The sequence below is a fragment of the Metopolophium dirhodum genome, chromosome 2 (assembly GCF_019925205.1).
Source record: "Metopolophium dirhodum isolate CAU chromosome 2, ASM1992520v1, whole genome shotgun sequence".
Classification (NCBI taxonomy): domain Eukaryota; kingdom Metazoa; phylum Arthropoda; class Insecta; order Hemiptera; family Aphididae; genus Metopolophium; species Metopolophium dirhodum.
In genome coordinates, this window is record NC_083561.1 from 41,231,106 (window position 1) to 41,248,895 (window position 17,790).

The 17,790-nt window shown below is 27.2% G+C and overlaps 3 protein-coding genes across 6 annotated transcripts; 2 read left to right on the forward strand and 1 right to left on the reverse strand.

Moving 5' to 3' along the window:
• The first annotated feature begins 507 nt into the window (after positions 1-507).
• Positions 508-9,493, forward strand: LOC132938329 (serine protease Hayan-like). Its single transcript, XM_061005104.1, has 7 exons — positions 508-1,395; positions 7,065-8,030; positions 8,093-8,253; positions 8,322-8,428; positions 8,608-8,870; positions 8,953-9,119; positions 9,212-9,493. Exons 1-7 carry the CDS (start codon positions 1,323-1,325, stop codon positions 9,377-9,379), a joined length of 1,905 nt encoding a protein of 634 aa, XP_060861087.1. The 5' UTR covers positions 508-1,322; the 3' UTR covers positions 9,380-9,493.
• LOC132938332 (palmitoyltransferase ZDHHC16B) lies at positions 2,668-14,296 on the reverse strand. Of its 4 annotated transcripts, XR_009663897.1 has the most exons (11): positions 14,061-14,296; positions 13,786-13,933; positions 13,509-13,700; positions 13,323-13,440; positions 12,783-12,964; positions 12,609-12,720; positions 12,360-12,552; positions 11,720-11,837; positions 9,205-9,375; positions 5,203-5,270; positions 2,668-3,320 (listed from the first exon to the last, which is right to left on the reverse strand). XR_009663897.1 is itself a non-coding variant. In XM_061005108.1 (9 exons), the coding sequence occupies exons 1-8, from the start codon at positions 14,081-14,083 to the stop codon at positions 11,729-11,731; spliced, it is 1,077 nt and encodes a 358-aa protein (XP_060861091.1). In that variant the 5' UTR covers positions 14,084-14,296; the 3' UTR covers positions 2,668-3,320; positions 11,720-11,728. The 4 variants fall into 4 exon arrangements, 2 of the variants coding, with proteins under 2 accessions (XP_060861091.1, XP_060861090.1); XR_009663896.1 differs by lacking the exon at positions 5,203-5,270; XM_061005108.1 differs by lacking the exons at positions 5,203-5,270; positions 9,205-9,375.
• A 136-nt stretch (positions 14,297-14,432) lies between these two features.
• Positions 14,433-17,561, forward strand: LOC132938330 (major facilitator superfamily domain-containing protein 10). The gene is made up of 9 exons (XM_061005105.1): positions 14,433-15,114; positions 15,180-15,283; positions 15,347-15,505; positions 15,975-16,157; positions 16,229-16,337; positions 16,416-16,636; positions 16,706-16,796; positions 16,866-17,003; positions 17,082-17,561. The coding sequence occupies exons 1-9, from the start codon at positions 14,892-14,894 to the stop codon at positions 17,189-17,191; spliced, it is 1,338 nt and encodes a 445-aa protein (XP_060861088.1). The 5' UTR covers positions 14,433-14,891; the 3' UTR covers positions 17,192-17,561.
• The last annotated feature ends 229 nt before the right edge of the window (positions 17,562-17,790 follow it).

Consider the following 17,790-nt stretch of genomic DNA (forward strand, 5'->3'; position numbering starts at 1 on the left):
CCGCACACCAAACGATGCGTTCCGCTTCTGACATCGCTCAATCACTATTTGCGTTAAAATTCCGCACTTCGTTAAAAATGAAATAAAAATTCACTATTGAAGTATTGACCAACGTATCTAATGGATACGCAACTCGCCAACACCATGGGCCACCGTGTCTAAAGCATACGCAATACGCGCATCTAACAAACACATTTTTGCTAATATGACAAACGAAAAATAAATGTTTTCACAAACCTAAGGAACATAATATAGTAACATACTATATCATTTACAATTTTATCACTGCGCACGGACCAAATGGTACATTATTATTTTTATAAATTTAATAAATAATATAATATGAGCTAAACTCTCAAACGGTTACTGATTAATCACTCGTTAATTTTACGTGATCATGAACCTTTTCACAAACATAAGTTCAAAAACTTTATCATTGTCCTATTATATGTATACAATTATACATTATATGCGGATTATAGACATTGGACATGCTATTTTTTTAAAAGCTATCTTAATTTCTGAATTGCGTGTTAAATAAACTGACGTCAAAAACAATTCTTGATAAAATGTGTCTTATTTTGTACCTACAAGTTCTTGGGTTTATTTTTGTGAAATTGTACGTTGAGATCACTTTGGAGACCTGAGGCCAATATTTTATAACTGTGGTGCATTAACTTGTTTTACAAGTCAGAAGAATAAATTTCATTATACGCTGTTATTAATTGTTGTACCCTCTTAGGTCTGTAAGTGGTATTAAATTGTATAAGCATGTGTCATTTACATTCCAGACGATATTTTTTTTTTTTTAGCATTTTAACAAATAATAATAGGTACATATTTAGTTATTAATTACATAAAACAAACATAATACAGTATTAGGTATATATATATATATGTATGTTTTATATACTTTTGTATTTAAATCAATTTTTTCTGAAAACAAACATATTATTGTGTTATGATGATTAATATTCAAGGTTTTTCCAAAAATTAGATAATTCATTTCCTATAGTATAACAGGCTTTAATGCACGCTATCCTCGTTTATGAACAGGTGGTAGGGCATCCAGTATAAATGAATATCCTCACATAAAATGTATGAAATAGTTTAAGGGGGGAAACCAGTATGGATTTCTGTTCATTTTGTTTATTCGCTATCAATTTATTCCAAATGGTCATCGTTAGTCTCGTTGTATAAGTCGGCAAACTAGTGGTGTCGAAGTGCAGTATGTACATATTTTAATATTATACTACTCGCACATAAATATAACTTAGTTTATATGTTATCATTGTTCTTGTACGAGTAACGAACATAATAATATGCATTGTATACATATCTGGAAAACAATCGGTGTTTTGATTTTTGTGAATTATTGTCAGGCACTTGAGCAAGGTACGTCGTGTGAAGAATATTTTTTAATTTTGAAATTATATTATAGCTTTAGTCGAAAAATGAATAAATAATTTCTAAGATATTTATGAAGTTCAATATCTATCATCAATGTATTATCATCATATTATATTTTATTATATTGAAGTGATATTATTGTTGAATGCACGAACACATATACACGCACATATTATATAATATACATTATGCATATTAGTATATTACATACTTACACAGAAGCGATTTGAAAAGTATTAGGTATAGCTTATTATTGTTCTGTTAGTATAGGAGACAGGCACGGATTCATGACAAAGATCTGGAGGGGGGCAACAATTTTTTTACAACACAAATACAATTAAAATATACACTTTATTCTTAATTTAAATATTTTTATATCATACAATATTGGATTCACAGTCCATAGTTATGTATAATATATTATATTATCATACACATAGAATTATAAAAAAAATTATGTCTGGGAAGGCCTGGGCCTCTAGGCCCCCCTAGAATCTAGATCCGTCCCTGATCGTATCTATGTTTATAGTTATCCAAGACTCATCGACACTCACTCTCCTACAGCCAAATTTGTGATAGAACATACAAGTAACTGTTAATTTATTGATTACTCGACGAATTTAAACCTCGATTATAATTAGTTACTTTGTTGAAATTAAAATTATATATTGCGCTTAGAAAATGTTCAACAGATCGCACTATTCTCTCAAATATTGTGTATCCATATTATCTAGTTCCTAACCACTCGAGCAGTTATAGTCAAGCAACCCCTGTATATATACATGCATACGAGGGAGGCTTATCGCTTGTGTTTACCTTACTTAGTTCTGTGGCTTTTGCTTTAATGATATTTTTTAATCAATTATATCTTCCAGAAATGGATTTTTTTATGTACAACGTATATATGCTAATATTATGACGTAACTCGTAAACAACCTTGGCCTATAGCTAAGTAGGGTTTCAAGTTTCAACAAATTGTTTAATGTTTACATTGGTGGCGAATTCAAAATGCAATTACTGAATCTCCTGATTCACTTTGTCGTTTCGATATAAACTATTCCTGAGCAGTGTTCATACCTGTCATATTATATTCGTAGGTATATGTAAATAGCTAATAGTTATATTAAAATCTTAAAATTATCATATACTTTAATTATGTAATTTTAATATTGTAATTGTCGAACTATCATAGTTTTTACTAGTAGTTCTAAAATAAAAATAAAAATAATCTTGCTAAACATTTTGTTTTATACTTAGATAGTGACATAGTGTTAACATTGTAATTGGACTAAGGTCTATATTTATATAAGACTAGCTGAATGTTTGGTACCATGGTATCATTTGGTAAAAACAGGACTTGCCATTTGCGTAATAACTGCGAAAATTTTTTTTAAAAATAAAATAAAATCAATCACACAATTTCCTGTAATGTATAATAATATATTTAGGATACAGAAGTGTATATAGTTGCAAATTTTCGATAAATGATTCACACAGGAAATAATATAGCGTATATACAATATACATATCTATATTATTATCTATTTGTTAGTGAGAATTTAATGATATATCTAATAAAATATTAAAATTATTTTAACAAGCTGTTAAACATGTATCAATAAATATTTTAACTTAAAAAAAAATAAATATAAAAATTTAAAATACCTATTCAATTTTTTTTTTTACTGATTAAAATTGTTTAAAGCTAATAAGTTACATATTACATAATTCATTGCTCCCTCTAATTAGTACTAACATACTGCTCAGAATCTAAAAAAATTAGATATAAAGACATTGTCTTGTTTTTGCTCATTTCAATATTATATACAGAGGGTCCTAGATGAGGATACACCCATTAGCTGTAAAGGGGACTCGCCGCCTGGAAAAAACCGATTTTTTTGCCATTTTACCTATAAACAAAAAAAATATTAAAAATCATGAGATTGATGAAAATAAAATGTTGAAAAGTCAAAATGTTCACGAAAATAAACTATAAAATGGCTATCTTCAATTGTTTCAAAAATAAAAAAATCTATTTACCAAATAATTTAATTAAATTAAGAAATAAAATATGTGTAGTCCTTGTCTCTGCGAGTCTAATAAAAAAACCGATTTATGATATATTTAATATCTCAGGAGATCATGGGTAAATCCTCTCGGGACACGCTGTATTATAGGACTATATCATATATTATTATATGTACCTATGTACAGTGTCGTTGCAGGCTATTGCGATGGAGATTTCAAAAACAGCTTAACATTTTTTTGCAGGTTTTTCAAAGTTGTTTTTATTTATTCAAAATTCAAATTTTTTTCAAATTATAAATTAGGTAAGTAATACTAATAACACTACAAAATGGCTATTTTTCTAATTTTTTTTCAAGGGAGGCTATTATATACCTAGTCATAATATTATTTATATATGAGTATATATAATTGTCATTTATGACATAAAAAAGAATTCTTGGGAATCACGAGTAAACTTAATTTGTTTTCCCATTTAGCTAGGGCCCCCGGCGATAGCCGGGTGGGCCAGACGGACACATGGTATACCTATAGATATATCTATATTTTTAATTTTAACACAACCTATGGAATTAAAAAATTTATTTTTACCAAATCTCGGAGGCTAAAAATGGTTAAGGTTTTTGGTTTAATTAAAAGCTGGTGGTTACGTTTTAGATGCTCCCCAAAAGTACTGGAAAAATTCTAAAATTACTTGTACAAAGTAAAATATGCGTTCAAAATACACGAAAACAAACCAGTAATACCTCTTGCAGAAGACTTTTCAGAACACCATTTCACTTTTTAGTTTCCCAATAACTGAAAAAAGCTTAAATATAAAACACTGCAATCTTTAGGTACAACTAAAAAATTAAATGTTTTGTGAAAAATCTACTAATCATGCATCGTCTAGGGAGGTCGCGGACCCTATTTCGATGTTCATTTGTCTTCATTATTAACTGTTAATTTTGAGATACGTTAATTCAAGCAGCTATTAAGTGTCACAATATATAACAACATAATAGTGTTGATGTCTATATATTATACGGATATACCTATTACCTATAAGTACATACATTTTATACCATTAACTGCATTCCAGTGGTTATAATTATTCGAGTTTATAGAACAACAAGTCCATTTATATGGTAATTTCATTTAATACGTACCTATACAATTATAATGGTTTTCATAAAAACGACTATAATACGCATTTATTAAATTACGTATACTGCATACGTTAAGTTTGGGTTTATTTTTTACCATACATAGGTAGGTAGCTCATAATAAATACTAGTCTCAAACCATTATCCAAATGTCGCATCCGATTTTGTGTTAACTTTACTCGGAGATTAATAGTTGAAGGTCACAATCTCACATTGATGCACCACACTTGTTGGAGCGAATTTGCATTCGTGTTTTTGTCTTATAGCTTATACGTAACACACTAACACCAGGCTTCAGAACTTCAGAAGTCCTAATAATTACCAGTGAATCGGTCTAATATCGCAAAAAAATTCCCTCATAATAATAATATCCTTACTCAATATCAACCAATATAACCATTGGTATTTGGTACCAAGGCCACACTAATACATTATTCTATCACGTAAATATAATGTTCCTATAGGTAGGTACAGTATGACTTTATTATATTATTAAATTTGTAAATTGTATAATACTTCTTAAATACCTACTACTGTTTTTAAAAATCCGAATGTCGTTAATTTATATAAATACCTACAGTAAAATAGTTAGGTACAGGAATATTAATTATTTTGTACAAACCATACGGACAAAGATAGAATTTTATCTTAGTGAGTGGTATAAGCATAGTTGATTCACGTTCTGAAATTCTGAAATCATATTATGAAATCATGATACAGTTTTATAGGTATACGTTACCTGCATTAGTATTATTATTTATTACTACCTAGTTACGGCCCACACCAGTGCATCTCAACCTGGGGGCTGCGGCCCCCTAGGGGGCCTTGAAATATTTATTTAATTTAAAATATTTCCGATTATTTAATTATTATATAAATATAACATTTTAACGTATACATTATATTATAACCGACCATATGATTAATCATTATGTATTACATCGGGAAAGTTTATCTTACATTAGAGTTATTAGATTACTGATTAAAGTATAATAACAATAATATAATAATCTATTAAACTATCGAAAATTATGATTATCATTGTAGATTACATTGTAATGCCTTAGCGGCTTAGCGGTACAGTCGTATAACGACTACTACTATAGTCGTTCAGTCGCGTATCTTTGCTCGCTATAGTAGGGCCTACACAACTGCAAGAGAGTACCGTGGGGCAGTGGCGCCGATCACCTAATGTCCTAATTTATCTGACATATGTCATAGTAGATTCTTTAGATGTGGAGCCCGCCGTAGAGACGTATGACACTGCAGGGGATTCCAAAATTTACATTAAAACGTAAAAAATGATTTAACATTGCATTATATGTAGGTGCTTCGATTGAACTAAATCTTATATTAAAAAAGGGGGATGATAGGGGGCCCCTTGATGTACGATGTCAATGTATATATTAAACACTTCAGTGCCACCGCCATGGGGGTTTCTAGTTAGTAGTTATTACCCAGTAATGTTTCTATTATGACGTCCATATAAAGTCTCCTTATATAAGTATATTATATAACCTATATGGAGGCATCGTGATTCTAGGATCTAAATAGACGTTATTAGACTGAAAAAAATGAATTCGATTTTCAATCTGTCCGTAGATTATTTATATACGTAGATATAACGTATAATTGAGATATTTGTAGAGTATAATAATATTATAATATTATAATCGGTATGTCTAGACTGCTACTCGCACAGACCTAACTAGTAACTACCTATCCTCTTTCCGTTCAGGTTTTTAAATAATAAATCAATTATAATGACAAGTCTTAATGTAATAACTTATTATAATATTGATATTAGTATATTAGTATATTACATGTACAATTGTATAAAATATATACTTGAAAATGTAAAATGAAAAATCTCAAGACTTATTTTATTTTGTTGAGAACATATTTGAATATTATATTGATGATAATTGACAACGATTAACTATATCTGGTATTGTCCAAATAGTTATACTTCAGCCCAAAGTTTACCAGATTGATCATATTGAATAACAATAGTACATTATTTAATAAACTGTCGAAACAGCAGAGGATCTAGGGTTTTTTTTGTGGTGGGTGCTATTTTGATAATAATCCTCTTATAGGTACTTATTATGAGCAACTTTGGGGGTAAAAATAAATTTAACATATTCTGTGTTAGTATAGTCTACAATTAATACGTTTAATTATACATGATAACTGTTACCAATCTAAATAATTAATAATTTAAAAAAAAAGTTCAATATGCGGAACAGTATGTAAATATCTGAAGGTTCACCTATAAAGTTCATTTTTTCATATTTGTAAAACTAATTTTTTTAAAATTCTCATAGAAATGACAAACAATTAATTAACGTAATAATTAATTACATTTTATGATAAAGAATTTATTTCTATGTTTTGTTCTTTTAAAGTTTTAAATGAAAATGTATTATGTATATATATATGCGATATACTAATGCAGTGATGTGTATAATTTATTATTTACAGAAATTGGTGATGAATGTACAAACAAAAATGGTATTGTTGGATTTTGTCAATATAGAAGCAAATGTCAAAGAGATACTGATTTAGGAGCTATATGTAATCCTAAACAGACTATTATTTGCTGTGCTAAAAATGTTTTAAGTAACGATCAAAAAGAGGACCGATCTATACAACCTCCATCAGGTTTTAATCCCGACTTCTTTCATGCACCTGTATTACAACCAAATCCAATCGCAAATACAAATTTTTTTTATCATCAAAAACAAAACATTCCTAATTTTCTAGGTAATGTTTTACATCAAAGTTCAAATACTATGGAGTTTGTTGAAGATAGACCTTATCAAAACTATGAACAAAGTGTAGTTATTATACCTAATAAAAATAGGCCTACACCTATTAGTCCTACAAATGAATATGGGTTTTATAGCAGCAATAATAAACCAAATTCAAACAATGAAAATATTATGTATGGCAGTGACCAAACTACTAATATACCTCAAAATTATTACAATTATCCTAATTATGAAAAACAGAGGCCTGTAAGTCAGAATCAAAATAATAATTTCAATCAACCATACTATGAAACATATCCACAAATTCAAAATAACAATAAATACCAAAGTTTTGTACCCAAAAGACCGAATTATAATCAATATGATAATCAACCACGCCAAGAAACATATGAATCAAATCAAAATAACAATCCTAATTATTATACAACCACTAAAAAACCACAGCATATTTATAGCACAGGGAATAATGAAAATAATTCACCGCTTCCAAACAGTCAAATTAATTATAGTGGTTATGAAGAAAATAAGAGGCCAAGTCAAAATACTAACCATAAATCTAGTAGCAGTATATTGTTTCCTGATGATTTAACTGACACAACATTTACAACCACAACCAAAAAATATTATGAATATGAAAATAGCCCAAATGAAGATAATAAACGTATCAGTGAAAAAAGTAAAATTAAATTTAGGCTAGCAAAAATAATGATAAGCATTAAATAATAATTTTTATCACAGAATGCGAAGAATATTCAAAAGCACTGAGAACAACTGTTTCTGTATTGCCTCTATCAATTGGCACAGCATCAAAGCCAGTGTCAATAGAAAAATGTGATTCAAAAAGTGTTGGGTTAATTGTTGGTGGAACTAAAGCCGATTTAGGAGAATTCCCACATATGGTATGATGTGGCTGAAATAATACAATTTTAATATAAATTTATAATTTATACAATTATATAATTTGTAGGTGGCAGTAGGATTCCGCGCAGGCTCTAGAACTTCATGGAATTGTGGTGGTACATTAATAAGTGAACAATTTGTGTTGACAGCTGCTCATTGTACGCATAGCACATTGTAAGTTGATAACTTATTTGGTGTTAAAACCTACCAACTGGCAATTAAATAAATGATATGAATCATTATCAATATTGAATTTGTAGAACTATAGAAGTATACAAGTATACTTTTTCTACAATATGTATTTTTACATATTATGCCAAAATATACGTTTAATATTGAATAATGTTTGACAGAGGGTTGCCAGAACGAGTGAGATTGGGAGATTTGAATTTACAGACTAATGATGATGGAGCTCATCCAGTAGAACTTTTGGTGGATCAAACCATTGTGCATCCTGATTATATTAATACATCTAAGTATAATGACATTGCACTATTACGTTTAGATAATGAAGTTAAGTTAAATAACCACATTCGCCCGGCTTGTCTTAACAATAATGACAATATCAATTATTCTCAAAAAGTTACTGCGACTGGATGGGGAAGCATTGAATATGGTAATTTAAGGCATTCAATACTTAATCTGTAATTTCAGTTTTTTTCTTTAAAACATGTTAAATATTAATTTATTTGATTTAGGCGATCGCTCAAGTGATCATTTATTAAAAGTAGATTTAAATTTAATAAATAATCGGCAGTGTGGTAAATTATATGAAGGAGAAAGCAAAACAAGAACCCTAAATAGAGGTATTATAGATTCTATGTTGTGTGCTGGAGATTTGGCTGGAGGACATGATACTTGTTTAGTAAGTGAAATTATGTATTAAATTATCACAAGCCAATAGAATTTAAACTGAATGAATAAATATTGTTAATTGAACTATTACTTACTATTTAGGGTGATTCTGGCGGACCACTCGTAGTAAAATCAGAGAAAAATGCATGTGTTTTCAATTTAATTGGGATAACATCATTTGGAAAATTGTGTGCAACAGAAAATTCACCAGGTGTATACACTAAAGTTTCAGCATTTTTACCTTGGATAGAACAAATTGTTTGGCCCTAAAAATAAGATAACTTATGCATTATGATAAATAATTTATTATTTAATAATAGCTTATTTTTATATTTGTATTTAAGATTTTTGTAAATAATTAAAACTATATTATTCAATTTCATATTTTTAATGTTATTCATGTATGTTAATATTAATATTCAAAACATATTCAGTGGGGCCCATTATGTTCTTGAAGTATAAATAAAAAAAGGTGGGCAAGTGGGCACCGCTTCACTGTATATTATGTGTCGTGTGGGTCACTGTAATGTGTTCAATTTGATTTTAAAGATATAAAATCATTGTACACAGAAAAACAATTCTGACTTAAGACAGTTTTTCAGCCTACATTACTAAGTATATTTTATGATATTACTGTTATCAGAGTAATTTTTTTTACTATTAAACATTAGTAATACAGTAGATTAAATTCATTTTTGCCGAAAAAATTGCATTTGTAAATGTCATTGTGTATAATATAAAATATAATAATACAGTAGGTATGTCCCAAAAATACCACCCATATAGTTAGTAACTCCTTGGAAAATCAATATATTTAAATGCAGTTTTTTGACAGTAATAAGTATTGAAATTCTAATTGAATGGCATAAGTTCAATTTTTTTTTCAAAAATTCATAAAAAATTTATGCAATTAAGTTTTTTAAATTTTCAAGATGGCCATTTTCTTGATGTTATTTTTAAAACACTTTTGAAAAAAATTTATTAAGAGCGAAAGTGAAAATAGACTAAATTAAAACAAATTAAGTTGTTTACTTCGTTAAAATAATATACTTTGGTAGTTAATAGGTAGTTATATAACAAAACACGAATAACTCAATTTAATTAGTCTCAAATAAAACGCGGATTTCATTATGACAGTCTATAAGTATCTAAGTATTAGTGGAGCTTAACAAAAATGTATTAATTGTAACATTATAACCATTGGCGCAACTAGACATTTGAACTAGGAGGTGCTTAAGCTCCAGGTTTTTTTGTGACTCAATGGGACCTAATACCAAACGATTTTGTAGGGGGTGCTAAGGGCCCAAAGTACCCCCCCCCCCCTAATTGCACCAATGATTATAACGCAAATTTTACTTTTTACCATGTCAATGTAATCATGTACTGAGAACGTATAAATCATTTTTTCAACGTAAAACAAAATAGATATAAAGTAGATTGTTATAAAAATATCCGCGTGATAGATTAAATTATTAAATCATGTGATTCGTGTCTTGTTAACATAACTTTTATTCAACAACTTAATTTGTTTAAACTTGGTCGATTTTCATTCAATTTTAATATATATATTTTTAAAACTGTTTAAAAAAAAAAATCTATAAAAAAGCTATTTTGAAAATTTTAAAATCTTAATTGCATAAAAAAATTTTAATAACCCTAAGTCTTTATAAATTTGTTTAACAATTATTGTATATATTATGTTACATACTAGGTATAAATTATATATAATTTACAGACTGATGAAGTCACTTCCATTGAAGTGGCTCCTGCCTTAATTTAAAATCTTAGACCAAGTTGTATGGTTTCAGACGCTTAAGACGTCTGACTTCCTTGAAGTTATATAATAATTAGATTGTCAATTGATTGACATGGTAATCTACTAATCTAGCCTTGTCCCGTGTTAGCGAGCAAACCTTTAGATTTTGTCTGACATTGTAAGCAGCATTATATCACAGTGATAAAACATTTGTGAATATTCTACAGTTATTTGTTTTTGAATCATACCAAACTGATTGCATAAAACTTCCCTATTTTCCTTAATTTGTTTTTCACTATGCTTATGAAAACTACTGGGAATTTTTTACTTTTGATCCCCAAAGTACCAACTAGATTCACTTTCCTACCAGAAAAGATGCTTAAGTAGATTAAAAAAAAAAAAAAAACAACACATCATTGTAAAATACATTTATCACCCCGCTACGAGTATAAAATATATATTGTCCTCTAATTGCAATGTTTGAAGAGTGTAGAAATATTTAATGTACTATTTTTCTTTCATTTCGTTTCATACTATTAATTAGGTTGTTCTAAAAACTACATATTATTACAAACGTTAAATAAGCTTAATATTAAGACATAATAAATGTATATCACTATCTTTATTAATAACAAATTAATAATTTTTTTTATAATCATTTGGTATTGAAAATATATCAAAACAACTATATTAGACTAAACTTTTTTTTAAATTATAATTAAATGTGCACCTAGTTTATTATTGCTTCCAATTTAACATACAACCCACTCTTAGAAACATGTCAATGCTTTTTTATAAGTTAGTCATTATGTATTATTAATTAGAACATTATCATAAATATATTGAACACTTACATTACATATTTACTGTTTATAATAATAAAACACTTCAAATATATCATTTTTGGTTGGCCATATGAATCCGTTTCCTATAGGTTTATGAGTTGAAGGAAATACAATATGTCTCCAATTTCTAAAAAAAGTAATTAAATTGTTTATTGTAATTTTTATGGACAAATTTTTTTTTATTATATGTTTAAAATACAAAGGTAATTTATAAGGACATCCTAAAGCCTAGCCTTGTAGCACAGAACATGCTTGTAGTTAACTATCAAATTTGAAGGTACTTCATTTTTCGTGTTGATACATACTTGTTTACAATATTTTAATTTTTAAGCGAGATATTTTTTTGAACTGTAATATTTTACATGCCCATAACTCGCATAAAAATTTAAATATCTTACGAAATCAATGTTCAAATACAGATAATTTTCTTACTTTCAAGTTTTATAATAAGTCAGTTCATTCTACTATTAAAGTTAACAATACAAAATTGGTTCTGCTGAATACAAGTATGTTATTTGCCTATTGTATATGACGTACATTTTAAAACTTTTAACACGAGGGTTATCTAAGCTTGAGCATTTACATAATATAATTCTATTTATATGTTTTTCTATTTGAAATTAAAACAGTTATTACTTGTGAAATTTACCTTCCACTGTGTAGTCCAAGGAAGATAATCCAATTCATTTTCATACCATAATCATAAACATTAACATATTCAAAGTTTATAGCTGACAATCTTTCTGTTTCAAATTTATTTATATGCCCTTCAATGCTTGTTTCGCCATAACTTATTAATAGACCATGCCACGTGGTTAAAATAGCTAACGCGATAAATACTCCTGAAATAATTTGTTGTATAAAATACAAATAGTAACTGAAGTTGATTAAAAATTACCACATGTTATAAAAGTTATGACCATAATACACCAAAATCTCCATTCTGCAACATGATCAATATCAAAATTGTGGTTTTCATATTCATCTTGAAATGTTAAAACCCAATCTGCCTGAATATTAAATAATAATATTTTTAATCCATATATAGTCTTAATATTTAAGTTTAACTTACTTTTGGTAAAGAAGTATTGACTTTAACTGGATGCCCTACTGGATCTTCTTCTTTATAGAAAACTTCTGTGAAAACTATGTCTGCTCCAAATGTTATCAAAAATAATGAACCTAATGTCATGTAGACCATGTAGAGAAAAAAGTAACGATGGTTATAAAATCCAACACAATTGTTTATCCAAGCTTTAAGATATACTTAAGAAAAATATTTTGATAATATTTAAAATATCTATTGTATACAATATATTTATTATGTATAATTCAATAATAAAAACAAAAAGGTGCTGAAAATACATTTTCTAAAAAAGTTGAAGATTTGAGGTAATGGAGTTTACGCTAATCCTACCTTGGGAAAAAATCATTATGGGGGTGTAAACATTGTAGACATTTACATACAAATTATACTTTTATAATATATTCAACCAATTTAATTAATATGTACTACTTAATGAACACAATAGTATATTTTAAAAATTCAGTTAATTATAGTAAGAATAATTTGTAATATATTATGGATATATTTAATATTATATAAGGATACGACAATGATGATCCATTTTGAGGATGCACGTGTTGCAAATTGAACAATGGTGTGTACGGGGTGGCTTTGGAGAATCACATTTCTTACAAATGGTTACATCATTATATATCAAACAGTTCTGAAAATGCACAAACAATTAATATTCTTATTTATTAGCCGGTTATTAAACAGAAGAAAATTATATACTGAAGTAGGAAATCCAGGTGGTGTAGTAACTCCCATGTAATAATGAAATATAACATTTATTAATAACCAATTTCCAAATATTAACAAGAATACTGTTAAAAGTTTATTATTATTCCACCAATATGGTACACCAATCCAGTAAGCTATGACAACAACAAATGTCGTTAATACAATCACTAGAATAACCATAATCTAAAATAAAGTAATAATTTAAATTAGATAACATTTTAGAAATAAATAAATGTTACTTTTCATAAATATATTAATTATAACTTACTTTTCCAAAAATGGCAGTATATTTGTCAACAATTTTAAATAAGGGCTCCAGTAATATATCACACGTATGTTCATAGGTTACATTTTGAGTATATACATAATTGAAGAAATAATTTTTAAAACGATACCATGAATTCTTAAATTTTGTTCTAAAAGATAAATAAAATGTAAGAATATATTATTCTTTTATTTCTACTTAACTAGAATAATTGTTGGTTACAGTATTAGTTTTTCTGTTTAATTTATATAAATTAAAAAGATAGATATTATTATTACTTTATCATCCTTAAAATAGACATATTAATAATTAATCAATGAATAATATGTATTGTGATCAACAAACTACAAGAGCTTAAAATCATGAGTCGACGTCGTCATCGGACAAGCTATAGTAAATATATAGTTATTTGCAATTTTTGTCGATTATTGAAGTTTAAACTTTCAAGTCTTTAGTCATTTATGATTATTCTTTTTCAAATTTTTAATTTTAAATCATCGATTGTTATAATCAGATAACAGCCGATAAGCCACAAAATAGTAAATACTAAATTGTTTGGAAACATGGATTAAAGAATAAATTTATCTTATCAATCTTAAAACGCGCATTTCAACTTTTAAATAAGAATCTTGATTAAATAAAATATAAAAATATGAAATTTAACTACCTATAATTTATCGAGTTGGGAATTCTTAGAAAATGTAATCGAAAATGTTGTAATGTATTTGTGCATTTTTCATAAACATTGTGTTAATACTATTATTTTTTCTTATATTAACGAAACACTTTTCGTAAAATACAATTAAAAACTGATAAACAACTTTCTAGTATTAATAGGTACCTAGTAGTAAAGTGAAAGTAGATATTTCGTTTTGTACCTGTGGATTGTGGCACTGGTGTGTAGGTGTAATTATCATTATGTAACAGGTTTAAAGTCCATTTTTTTAACTTTTTATTTTTATTTTGAGTTACTCGAACAAAAACTTGACATAATAAACAACTATTACATACACATACATAATACTGCAATTGTATTTTGTTACATCCAATTATTCACTTACGCTAACTATTTAATGTGAATTGTATTAAAACTTGTATCTAACGTCCATATGGCGACAAAAAGCTCACAAAATGCTACCGGATATGTGGTGTTTATATCATTACTATTTGATTTACTGGCATTTACCATGATATTACCACTTTTCCCATCATTACTAGACTATTATAAACAAAATGACTCTGGTGGATTGTATCAATGGCTGGAACAACATATCAGTGTCTTTCAAAAAACTATTGGTGTACCAGATAAGTTTAATGGAGTTTTATTTGGCGGTAAGTAATACGATTAAATTTAAAAACATAATTTGGAACATAAATAATAAAATTGAATCATATAGGTATACTGGGTTCATTGTTTTCATTTTTACAATTTGCTTCATCACCTATTCTCGGTGGAATAAGCGATGTTTATGGACGTAAACCAGTCATGATTTTATGTTTGGTAAGTTCTTTGCAATGGTATTTATCTGCATATTTATTCCTGAAGTAATACATATTATTTTAGGTAGGCATTTTATCTTCTTACATAATATGGTCAAAAGCAACAACATTTTCTTTATTTGTTTGGTCACGTATTATTGGTGGTCTCAGTAAAGGCAATGTTAGTTTATCAATGGCTATTGTTACAGATGTATATGTACCAGAAAAGCGTGGAAGAGGAATGGTAAATACATTTTTGTCAGTTATTAAAACTTAATTTTTATCTATAAAAACAAATATGTTTTAATTTGGTCTTAAGCAAAAGATCTAAGCTACAATTATTTCTGGTTTAAATATTATATAATATTATAAGGAATTTGTTTTTAAAATAATTTTCTATTTGAATTTAATAATATTGAATCATAATATAATAAAGTATAATTATTAATTATTATATATATATATTAATGTTACACTTTTATAAGAAACTAGTGATGCAAATTGCATGATGATGGAAATATAGAATTAGTACCTACTAAATAACTTTTTCAACTATTTATTTTTTTAAAACAATTTAAATTTATAGAATTGTAATTTTATGTTGTCCATGCATTATAAATTGATCACATATTATTTTTTAAATAATGTAATGAAAATAATATGAAAATTACATGTATAAATATTTATATTTTTGTTTAATTATTACTTTTTAGGCAATGATTGGAATAGCATTTTCAGTGGGATTTGTATTTGGTCCTATGATAGGAGCAGGGTATGCTAAATGGTCTCATGGTCAAGAAGGGGCCTGGTTCGTTCAACCTGCTTTACTTGCAGTTGTTTTGACTATTATTAATATCATTTTTGTAACTTTCACATTTAACGAATCACTTCCAAAAGTAATGAATTATTATTTTTAATACATTAATTTGAAATAATTTTTCAAAATTTGTTTATTTTATTTTCCTAGAAAAATAGAGCTTCTTCAGTTGCTGGAAAATTGTCTGAAGCATTTACATACATTAATGTGATAGATTTATTCAAATTTAAGCTTTTAGATGGTGTTGTTCCATCTGAAGGTAATAGTTATTAACTTAATTATTGTAATTTATCTGCATTTACTAATATATGTATTTATTTTGTTTTTTAATTTTTAGATGTTAAGAAGTTACGCACTTTGGGTACTGTCTATTTTACTTATTTATTCCTATATTCTGGTTTAGAATTTACATTAACATTTTTGACCCATAATAAATTTGGATATACCTCGATGCAACAAGGTTGGATGTTTTTTGGCATTGGTATTACCATGGCTATCTTACAGGGTGGTTGGGTTCGAAGAATACCTCCAGCACGTACAGCTAAAACTGCCACTTTGGTAAAAATTTAAATTTAAATTTAACTATCAGCGTTTAATTATTTCAATAAATGTTATTTAATGTTTTAGGGACTTTTACTCATAGCTCCATCGTTCATATGTGTTGGAATGGCTGAATCGCCTCCACTTTTTGTTTTTGGTTTATTTCTTTATGCCGTTTGTAAGGAATTAATTAGTCTTTTCAAATAATTAAATTAGACTTTTTATTAAAATGCATTTTATTTTTCAGCTACCTCTATTGTTGTTCCGTGCATGACTACATTAGCATCACATTATGGATCTAACTCTCATAAAGGCAAAGCAATGGGTACATTCCGTTCTTTAGGTGCTTTAGCTCGAGCTGTTGGACCAGTGTTTGCTTCAATATGTTAGTTTTTATAATTTTAAAGTATTCTTTGATTTGAGTTATATTTTATTTTATTTTATATATTTTTTTGTATTTTAGTATATTGGTCTATTGGTCCAAGGATTACATATTGCATTGGAGGCATTTTATTATTGCTACCCTGGTTTTTGTTAAAGAAAACATTGAAGGACACGAAGGAAAAAATATAATTTACCTTTGGATTATATTATTATTGTTAATTACCATATTTTAAGTAAAATAATTTATTTATTTATATATGTTGTGATATGTGTGCAAATCATAGCTATTAATATTACACCCATTTTGGAAGTATTAATTGCTAATGAATAACTCAAATATAAATATTTTAAATCTAAATAAGAACACATCATCATCGAAAACATTTAGATCATCAATTTTATAATTATTAAATAATTGTTATTGTATCAAAGACTATTGTGGCATATATAAATAAAAACTGTAGGAAACTTGTTAAATTAATGCTGTTTAATTTTACTTACTTAGTTTTAATAATAATAATTTTGAACTGAGTAGTAATATTTATAATATTTTAAATTTTCACAAATTTAATAAATATTTTAAGCATTTAACAAAATAAATGATTACAAATTTGAAAATAAAACTTATTTTCTCTAATTTTTTTTTAACTTGAATATTTAGAACAAACAGAGATTGAGCATTTTAAATAAGAACTACTAATTTTTCATTTGTTAATGTCATGTATATGATCCTTATTGACATCTAACCTACACTACTTTCATATAATGTGAATAAAATTTATCAAATT

Coding starts and splice junctions, on each gene's coding strand:
- LOC132938329 (XM_061005104.1), top strand. CDS start 1,323: ATGCATTGTATACATATCTGGAAAACAATCGGTGTTTTGATTTTTGTG. Junction 1,396..7,064: donor TTGTCAGGCACTTGAGCAAG/GTACGTCGTGTG, acceptor TATTATTTACAG/AAATTGGTGATGAATGTACA. Junction 8,031..8,092: donor TAAACGTATCAGTGAAAAAA/GTAAAATTAAAT, acceptor TTTTTATCACAG/AATGCGAAGAATATTCAAAA.
- LOC132938332 (XM_061005108.1), bottom strand. CDS start 14,083: ATGTCTATTTTAAGGATGATAAA. Junction 13,934..14,060: donor TCTATTTTAAGGATGATAAA/GTAATAATAATA, acceptor TTTATCTTTTAG/AACAAAATTTAAGAATTCAT. Junction 13,441..13,508: donor CACCTGGATTTCCTACTTCA/GTATATAATTTT, acceptor GTGCATTTTCAG/AACTGTTTGATATATAATGA.
- LOC132938330 (XM_061005105.1), top strand. CDS start 14,892: ATGGCGACAAAAAGCTCACAAAATGCTACCGGATATGTGGTGTTTATA. Junction 15,115..15,179: donor TAATGGAGTTTTATTTGGCG/GTAAGTAATACG, acceptor TGAATCATATAG/GTATACTGGGTTCATTGTTT. Junction 17,004..17,081: donor ACCAGTGTTTGCTTCAATAT/GTTAGTTTTTAT, acceptor TTTGTATTTTAG/TATATTGGTCTATTGGTCCA.